Below are 10,585 nucleotides of genomic sequence, written 5' to 3' on the forward strand. Positions count from 1 at the left end.
AAATTTGCAAAAATACATAAGGCTATGAAATCTGAACTACGCTAATTGCTAATATAGTACAGTAAGACTCTTTATTCGCGGCGTATACGTTCTGTGAATATGCTGCGAATACAGAAGCCGAGAATACAGAAAAGCGCGTTTACAATGGACATTCGGTTGGATACCTACATATTGGAATCGTACCTATGTTTTTTTTGAGTGAAATTGGAAAGGCCTCCGGGCCACCAGTAATGGCCCGGAGGCCTTTCCAATTTCACCAGGACAGGTGGGCGAGCAAAGGCTCAGCCAGGAGGGGTGGGTTTGCTAACAGCCGCCTGAGCGCCTCCGAAGGAGACCTAACAATTCAAGAGCAGCGGCTTAGCTATTGAATATACTTCAGGATTGGAATCGCGACCCGCTGAGAAGATCCGGTGAGAAACTCAGCGGGCTGATACATGGGTTAGTTTGCACGACCGACTGTTTGCCGAGTTCGTCAAGTAAGGTTACCGGGGTCCCTAGGCCTGCTCCTAGTGTTAGAGCTGAAGGCATCTAGTACCTATGTACCGGTCAGATCCGAGAATAAGATATCTTTGGCCGCGAACATAAGAATTGCATCGCATTTTTTTAAGCCGCGAATAGTGAAAACGCGACTGAAGGAAGCGCAAAAACGAAGCTTTTACTGTATTATACTACTATTACTACTGGTGTATTACTACTATTATTATTACTGGTGGTAGGACCTCTTGTGAGTCCGCACGGGTAGGTACCACCACCTTGTCTATTTTTGCCGTAAAGTAGTAATGCGTTTCGGTTTGAAGGGTGGGGCAGCCGTTGTAACTATACTTGAGACCTTAGAACTTATATCTCAAGGTGGGTGGCGCATTTACGTTGTAGATGTCTATGGGCTCCGGTAACCACTTAACACCAGGTAGGCTGTGAGCTCGTCCACTCGTCTAAGCAAAAAAAAAACTAATACTACTACTTCATCTTAACCACAAGTTATATTCTCCAGCGTCAGTAACGGTGGAATCGCGCCACCGTTTCCCTGGGATTTTCAGGATGCACGCCATGTGCCCTGAACCCGGGGATCGGAAAAAACTCGTAAACCAAAGTCGCCAAATTCAAATGCATGGTGTTTATTCATCGTCAGTCAGATCATTAACACATATGTCTTACCAGTAAGATCTAATTTCGATTCCTACCTATTAAAGAGACAGCAAATCCATCAAAAATCATCAGTTAAACTGAAAGTTTGTCTACTTAGAACAGAATACAGATTGGGTACATTCAATTCTAAATTTTAATAACAATATTGAAACGGAGTGTTGCAATTCAGAAAACCGGTATTCCGACGCGATAATAGTGAAAAAGCTTTTCTCGAATTCAGAACTTTTAAGCGGAATGAAATAAAGCTTTTCATTAACCGCTTCATCGAGTTTCGATAATAAAATTTGTATTCTAACTATTTCTTGAAATCATATTGTGATATAAGCTTTGGGAACCTTAGAGGAGTCTGATACTTGTAGCCATTATTAAAAATAATCGGTAGCGTAGATCAGTAAACTATTTACATCTAATCAATGTAGTATTGGTAAGACCGGAACGTATTAAAAGAGTGTGGAATGGAGCATTAAGATGTGAGTGAGAGAAAACGGTAAGAAAGGGAAAAGAGAATGCCAGAGAAAAGCAAGATGGCGAAGACGGTTGAATGAGCAAGGCGTAAAAAGGGTGTCAGATTATTTTTAATAATAATAACAGAGAAGATTTTGGAAGAGAACCATTTTTTTTTTATTGCTTATACCTATGGGTGGACGATCTAACAGTCCACCTGATTTTAAATGTTTACTGAAGCCCATAGACATCTACGACATAAATGCGCCACCTACCTTGAAATATAAGTTCTAAGGTCTCAAGTATAGTTACAACGGCTGCCCCACCCTTCAAACCGAAACGCATTACTGCCTCTTGGCAGAAACAGGCGGGGTGGTGGTACCTACCCGCGCGGACTCACAAGAGGTCCTACCACCAGTTGAAAGTGCAACAGTAGAATAGTTTATTATTTTATGCATCACGATCCCCATTCTGTTTCTCACATTCAGGGCTTGTGTGCGTCCGAATCGTGTCGAAAAATAAAATTGGTTATATGCGTCACGATCCCAATTCTACCTCCCACATTCAGGACTTGTTTCGTCCGAATCGTTTCAACTAATAAAATTGGTCAAGAGAATTTTAAGACATGAAAATTGCGAAGCATTTTTATATATGATATGTGACAGACTCGGTGGTGCAGTATTTAGCAACCCTGACAGTTACGCCGAGGGCCGTAGGTTCGATTCGGGCAAACATTGTGTGATGAACAGGTTAGTTTGCTCTTTGTTTGAATGTGTAGGTATAATCTATATTTGTATACATAACGTACATATACAGTAAAACGGTAGGCAGCGGCTTGGCTCTGCCCCTTGCATTGCTAAAGTCCATGGGCGACGGTAACCTAAATTGAGACCGAATGATCGCGCGTGATTTGTTAGCAGTTTGTAGTTATTATAATAATAATATATCCGGGCCATTAGTGAAAATTTTTCAATGAGATGCAAACGTACTATAATGGTAAAATTGTAAAATTTCAACGATATTTGACGTTGTTTTTTTTTAAGATATAAAAAAAACACTTATTGCGGCATAACTATAATAGTTAGTTATATGCTGTCGCGACACTTTTTGTAAATAATGTGTTCTACAAAGTGGTAGTACATTATTTTATTCTATCATCAATAATTTTTGCAGGGAACGCGATGTAAAGAATATTTTAGGTAATTTTTTTACACATTGGGTTACATTATTGGAGTTTTAGTAAGGATCCTTATTTTTTTTCAAAAAAGATTATATTTATGTCACTCGGGAATAGTGTAGCTTCCAAACAGTGAAATAGTTTTTCATAAATTTTCATAAAAAAAGTGAAGTAGTTTCGGAGCCTATTCAATACAAACAAACAAACAAATCTTTCCTCTTTATAATATTACTAGCGACCCGCCCTCGCTTCGCTTCGGAAACATTAAAACACAAAGTAAACAAAACAAAAAAAAAGTAGCCTATGTTCATCAGGGACAATATCGGCTTCTAATGGAAAAATAATTTTTCAAATCGGTCCAGTAGTTTCGGAGCCTATTCGAAACAAACAAACAAACAAATCTTTCCTCTTTATAATATTAGTATAGATATAGATATAGATAAGTATAGATTTGTATAGAAGTATAGATATAAGATTTTTCGCTAGTCGTACTCTTAATACAGCTTTACGTACTTTATAGCTTTTGTTGTCACAAACGACGGATGCATCAGTATTAGTAACGTGGAAAATAATATAATGACAATAATAAAAATAAAATGATAAACGCGAAATTAAGCCATAGGTATATCTAAGTTTTAATTATATCGTATTGTTTATAAAAGGTAAGTGGGATAGAATGAAAAATTAGTTACAAGGAAATAGTTCTGTGTGGTGTGATCAAATGTCAGCACTGTGTGCCTTAAACACGTTATTACGGATCCTCCCGATCCATTAACGGTGCTTTTAGGTACCACAAGCACCGGTCACCGTCCTCGCCGAACCCGTCGCTTGCGACGAAGGGCTCGACGAGTAAATTAACCCACAGACACAGCCCACTGAGTTTCTCGCCCGATCTTCTCAGTGGATCGCGTTTCCGATCCGGTGGTAGATACTGCGAAGCACTGCTCTTGCTAGGGCCAGTGTTAACAACACTCCGGTTTGAGCCCCGTGAGCTTACCTACTAGCTTGGTGAATCTAGAATAACCCCTCGAGGTTACAAAAAAAAGCGGGTAGGTGCCAATTTTTCCAATGAATTACCAACTTAACTCACGTTCTCGAAAGACTCCACGAAGTAACAATAACAATAAAATTTGCAAATTTTATTTATGCAATTAATTGGGGTAGATTACAAGCCCGCACGGGTATGGTCTATCATACAGCCTATTGCTGCCACAAAACAGACACGCGTGGGTTAAAAGGTGGGTCACACGTTACACTATATAGCTGACATCTAGACCTCATGTCTCAAAGTAGCTTTCACGTTACGATATTTATGAGCTATGAAAGCTACTTAATGCCAGGTGAACCTTGAACCCGCTTACCTAAGCAGTAAAAAATATTAACCTTTATTTCTATTACCCATCTTATTCTTCACAATGGTCTATTGACGGCAAACGCAAAATCGACTATGGTATCCCTCTTCACACGTTCATTGGCATTTATTTATGTTTATGTTATTTAAGTATGTATGTTCGATCACTTAATATTGTCTCAGTAGCATATCAATATTTTTCGATTACTTAAATTATTGTATGGATTTTATTTCTCTCTCTGAACATAAATTAAATATCTACAATCGACTTTCATATTTATATCCACATATGAACTAAATAAGTTGGCTTTGTAAGCTAAATAAAAACAAATAACTGGTGGTAGGGCCTCTCGTGAGTCCGTACGGGTAGGTACCACCGCTCTGCCTATATCTGCTGTGAAGCAGTAACGCGTTTCGGTTTGAAGGGCGGGGCAGCCGTTGTAATTATACTGAGACCTTAAAAGTTATATCTCAAGGTGGGCGGCGGAATTTAGGTTGCAGATGTCTATGGGCTCCAGTAACCACTTAACACCAGGCGGGCTGTGAGTTCGTCCACCCATCTAAGCAATAAATAAATAAAAATTAAATAATAATAATAGAAAGCTTTGTCCAGGCCGAGACCGCTCAGCCCAGACTCTGTAACTTAGAAAAAACTTGCTTCGAAGTCTTGGAAATATCAGCCAAACAGTTCTGTTTAAGCGTAACTTAATCTGTAGGTGAGCTCACGGGGCTCAAGCCTGACGACTTTGCTAACACTAACCTTAACAAGAGCAGTGCTTCGCAGAATCTAAAACCGGATCGAAAACGCGACCCACTGTGAAGATCCGGCGAGAAACTCAGTGGGCTGTGTCTATGTGTTAATTTACTCGTCGAGCCCTTCGTCGCAAGCGACAGGTTCGACGAGGACGGTGACCGGAAGACGACGCGTAATTCCTTCGTAGCTTCTGATCAAAGTAACCCACAGACACAAATCCTTCATATTTTAACCGGATCTTCTCTGTGAGTCGCGATTCCTGTGGTAGATTCAGTCAAACACTGCTCTTGCTAAGGCAGATATTAAGAATTTCTCCCAGGCTGAGCTTCTTGAGGTCGCCTACAAAACCACGCCTAGGTGGAATATCCCCTCGCAAACGACGAGTTCAACGAGAACGATGACTGGTGCTTGAGGTACTAAATGCATCTTTAATGGATCGGGCGGATCCAAGATCTGCCTCTCGGGAGGTGCCGGAGTCCAACATAGCCCGATCCTTTACCCCCTGACCGGGTATCCGGAAATAGATTCCCCAGCGTTAAATAAGAAAAAAAAAAGGTTTTGATTATCTATATATATAAAAATGAATTGCTGTTCGTTAGTCTCGCTAAAACTCGAGAACGGCTGGACCGATTTGGCTAATTTTGGTCTTGAATTATTTGTGTGAGTCCAGAGAAGGTTTAAAAGGTAGATAAATACGAAAACGCTCGGAATTAAATAAAAATAAGAATTTTGTTTTTCCTTTGATGTGTTCCCCGTCGGACGCATTGCTTTTGTTTGTTTTAAGTTTATTTTATACAAAATTTTAGGTCTTTTATTTATCGATTAAGGTACTACGAAGTCTGCTGGGTCAGCTAATTAAATAATATACGTAGCTAAATAACTTTAAAAATAATGAGTAATATAGTAAAATTTAATTTCATCTTTCTTTGTATCCTGTTTATACTGGTCAGGATTTTAGAGCGAAGTTAGTTTTTTTTTTAAATTGCCTATGTACGTGGACGAGCTCACAGCCCACCTGGTGTTAAGTGGTTACTGGAACCCATAGACATCTACAATGTAAATGCGACACACACCTTGAGATATAAGTTCTAAGGTCTCAGTATAGTTACAACGGCTGCCCCACCCTTCAAACCGAAACGCATTACTGCTTCACGGCAGAAATAGGCGGGGCGGTGGTACCTACCCGTGCGGACTCACAAGAGGTCCTACCACCAGTTATTTGTTTTTATTTAACTTACAAAGCCAACTTATTTAGTTCATATGTGGATATAAATATGAAAGTCGATTGTAGATATTCAATTTATGTTCAGAGAGAGAAATAAAATCCATACAATAATTTAATTAATCGAAAAATATTGATATGCTACTTATAGATTAGAAACTCATGGGTCGACATATTTGGACGACTTGATAGGCATACGTGCCAAGCTAATAAATACGTGTTAAAATTGGCGGGCATCCGTGAGTAATGCCTGTTTTACGCAACAGATCACGAATGATTCAAGGTCTAGCCTTAGGTCATAAGACTTCGTAACGTGAGTCCACCACTCACTTTAACTGATATATGTTTAATAATATATTTATTTTTGAACCCAAATTAAATCTACCTTATTGGACTCAAGCAAGCTGTTGCGGACTCTTTTCAAATATACTGTGTGCGAAATTATCATAAACAATTCATCGACCCCCGTGGAACCTACAGATAGAAGAAACCTACCGATAGAAATAATTGTATTTATTAATAAATCATCTTGTTCTATTTACATAGACCAGGTATCTGTTCAGTTCTAATTCTTATTTGAAAGCAATAAAGAAAATTTAATGATAAAATATTGTTCAGCCATAATCGGAAAATTAACATAGGTTTTAATTTTGACGAACTGATAGTGAGCCCGTTATATTTCGTTAGGAACGTGATAAATACAGAAAGCTATCGGAGTTACATTAAAGTATCAAGAGATTTGTGTAGACTATAGAAAATAGAAGAAAACAGCATCTAACTTCACAGTGTTAATTATTAAATTTTATTTGGTAAATTATTTTAGTAGATGGACATATCTCTGCTACATAAGCTTTTATGATCGCCTTATTAGTCAGTGACTCTGTCTACTGATCCAGGTCTGAGTCTATTTTTTTTTCTTGAAATACTATTACGTATACTACACAATACTAGCTTGAAAATACAAGAAAAAAATAGTGGCTTGTATTTCAGAAGAAACACGAGTTTTTCATTAAAATTGTTTAAGCAAATAAGATTGTTTTAAAGTAACTAGTTCTTGTCGTAAAACCTGGCCTATCTTTGATTTGACTCCAATCCGATTACCGAACTTCACAGGGTCACCCGTTAGGCTAATCTGAAGATTTCCTGAAAATTTCATCGCAATCTGTCGAGCCGTTTCGGAATCTGAAGGAAGCATGCATACGTAAATACATCGGCTTTTAAATACATTAGGTGCCTAGCTGGTACTCTAGATACATAGAATGTAACTGACACAGAGTACCTACAATCTTGATGCATTTGAGAATTGACCTAAACTAACTCAATTAAATACCGAATTTTATTCCCATTTAATATCAATATCTACCCATAAGTGAAGTAATTACGGGAGTTATCCTCAAGTAGCACTTTAAGAGGAAATAATGATGAAAATTATAACGTTTTTTCCTCTAAAATTCTTGAAAATACTTTTTTTCGATTACAATCGTTCGCTTATTTCGATTTCCTCCCGCAAATTTGAGCGCCGCAATTAGGCCTAGTACCATATCTTTTTCATGCGCCATCTTATTAAATATCTTTTCACAGCATTTCGATATAATGTTAACAAACGTGATTAATAATAAATACTTTTTTGATAAATATAAAAAGACAAAAAAAAAACAATTCCTCGTTATACGAACCTAGTTGACATCATTTGGTTCTGACGAAAGAACCTTATTACAACCTTTTTGAATTACGTACAACTAAAAGCTGATAAACTATTTCAACTGGTAAAATATATATAAATAAATGCCTAATAAACAAAAAAAGCACAGATGATATCTCACGAGCAATCAAAAATTTTATTTAAATTAAATGTTCTGAGTCGTCTGAACCGAACCAACCCTGTTGTACCTCCTAAATAAAAGAATAAATTCGTCGAGAGATTTCCAAGATCCGCAGCAAAATATACTCATAGCATAGCGAGCGCTACGTCGTGGTACGTACCTGATCTGGCAGAAGTTAGGCGGACACTTCAAGCACTCGGTTAATTAACACTTTGAACGCGGATATTATGAGCTAACGGTACTGGCTGACAACGCTTTGAACATCACATACGCCACGGCCTCTGAGATACTAATTGAAGACAGCATTCGTCTATATTGCAACGTTCTCTGCCGAACGTCCTGTCGGCTTATATAATCTATATCACTGATAATAAATATTTACACTATCAGTCCGCAACCGGAGGCTACTCCTCCTCGACATTGATTTCGGAGTCGGCCGAGTCCTCGTCGTAGGTGGAGGAGGAGGCGAAGCCCCGGCCGAGCAGCGCCGAGCGGTTCTTGGCGGCGGCGGCTCGGTCCCGCTGCCGCCGGTTCTTGAACCAGTTGCCGACCTGCGTCGGCGTGAGGCCCGTCGCCGCCGCCAGCTCCCGCTTCTTGGTCGGGTTCGGGTACGGGTCCTGCAGGTACCACTCCCTCAATAGTGACCGCGTTCTCTCCTTAAAACAGTGCGTTTTTTGTTCTCCGTCCCAAATGGTCCGAGGCAGGGGGAACTTCTTGCGGACGCGGTACTTGTCGACCGGGCCAAGAGGACGCCCTCGAAGTCTCTCGGCCTCCTGGTAGTGCGCCTCTAACCATAGGGCTTGCAGCTTCGCATGACTCGAACGTTGAAACCGGTGGCGCTCCAGTATGGAGTAAAGCTCGCGGTGTCGGCCCGCGTGGAAGGCAACCACCGCTCGGGCTCGCAGGACAGCCTCGCAGCGCTCCAGTTCGGCAACATTTGGATGTGCCACCGGCAGCGACCACAGGAACCTCGCGAGCCGTTCCACATCGCCACTCTCCTCCAGGGTTTCACAAACGGTGGCAACTTGTTCGGCGCTGAAAGACAGCGTCGGTAAGGGCAGCAGAGGAGTCGGCGCGGCCAGCTCGATAGAATTAATGGTGAGCGGCGGAGCAGGCTCAGTACAAGTGGCGGGCTCGGCGGCGCGGTCGGGCGCAGCAGGCCCGCGGTGCGCCTCCAGGATGCGCGCGTGCAGCGCCGCCGTGGTGGACTCGTCCCAGGAGCCGCGCATCGGTGCGAGTGTGCGCGGCGGAGTCGCGCGCGGTCTGAGCGCGGGCCGCGGACGCTCCGTGGGCGTGTGGCCAACTGCGAGCGGATTGGCTGGCGGGGTCGGACCGGGCGGCGCGGCGGCCAATCCCGACTGCGTGTCGCCGGGGGCCGGATAGCTGCAGGCCGCGTCGCGGCGGGTGCGTTTAACGAGGGCTCCCCCCCGCTCCGCCATGATCCGTCACGCACACCGCCAGCGCTCGGTCCGACCCGCCACCGCCTACCTCTATCGATTACCTGCAAACCTGCAATTAATAGCCTCCATACAACCATCCGGGTCGATTACATGCTCGCATTTGTCCTATGTAACACGAATTTATGCTCAACTAACGTGTTAAGGATTACGGATGTAACTCATCGATTCTCGCTCTGTGACACATTCACGAAACAAAAGAACGAACCTTCAATACGTAACGAATACCATTACTTTATTCGCCTATTCTTTCATTTTAGGCATAGCTGACCTATCTCTACTGGCATCGAGGTTAATTGTTTTTGATTGCTTATATTTTGTTACGATTGCGCTAACTAGCACATAAGAAACATTAATACAATCATCGAAAATATTATATCAAATTTTTAGATCACTTTCTAAAAATTACCCGTACTTTTTAATTTACTACATATATGACATAATAAACCCGAGACTTAGGGTCGAGTTGCACCCAAAACTTTAACCATAGAAAAATCGAAACATTTCGTTTTTCTTTTAAATAAATCAAAAACTCAAGTATCAAGTCGTGTCGGGAGCGCTCTAGTCGGGCGAGATTTGAGCGCGAAACCCTGCGGAGAGTATTAAGTTATTGAACGGCAAACCACACCCAGCGACTGTAACGCTACACAGGTAGCTAACACCCCACACCCCCACCCTGAGCGACCCCAGACTCCCCCAGGACCGAGCATCAGCTACACCGGACCCGTTACTTATCTTTGTTACAATAGAGTTTTATGTTAGCTTCTGTATAATTGAACATGGGATATATTGTACAATGAAATTAAGAGTTCAGCCTCATGTCTCATAACAGCATCCACGACTGTAGACTCCAGTAACCTCATAGAACCCTACTGGTCTGTAGGGTCATTCGCTCACTCATGTCATAAAATTTAAAAGCTCTAGTGACGGAATTTACGTCGTGATGTCTTTAACAAACACATAACTATATATATACCGCTAAGGAGCATACGGCCCAGTTAATGGCGAATGGCCACAATCGCCCATGGACATCAGCAATGCTAGAGGCACAGCCAAGCCACTGCTCCTGCTACACGTATTGCTAAAAAGCAATGTACTAAGAGTCTTTGCCTACGAAATTGACATTTAGTATACCTACAGAAAGTGAAAGTCATTTTTTTATAAATATTTTTATTTCTATCGTAGAGGTTGAGCGTTGTCGTGTAGGAGTA

General features: G+C 41.4%; 1 protein-coding gene across 1 annotated transcript; it reads right to left on the reverse strand.

Annotated features, from left to right (window-relative positions):
* Positions 1-237: 237 nt before the first annotated feature.
* On the reverse strand, positions 238-9,561 carry LOC114241130 (homeobox protein SIX6). Its single transcript, XM_089737373.1, has one exon. The coding sequence runs from the start codon at positions 9,354-9,356 to the stop codon at positions 8,322-8,324; it is 1,035 nt and encodes a 344-aa protein (XP_089593499.1). The 5' UTR covers positions 9,357-9,561; the 3' UTR covers positions 238-8,321.
* Between the last annotated feature and the right edge of the window lie 1,024 nt (positions 9,562-10,585).

Source organism: Bombyx mandarina, chromosome 23, assembly GCF_030267445.1.
Source record: "Bombyx mandarina strain Sakado chromosome 23, ASM3026744v2".
Taxonomy (NCBI): domain Eukaryota; kingdom Metazoa; phylum Arthropoda; class Insecta; order Lepidoptera; family Bombycidae; genus Bombyx; species Bombyx mandarina.

What these genes read in the sequence shown, in the direction of transcription:
- LOC114241130 (XM_089737373.1), bottom strand. Translation starts at nt 9,356, where the DNA reads ATGGCGGAGCGGGGGGGAGCCCTCGTTAAACGCACCCGCCGCGACGCG.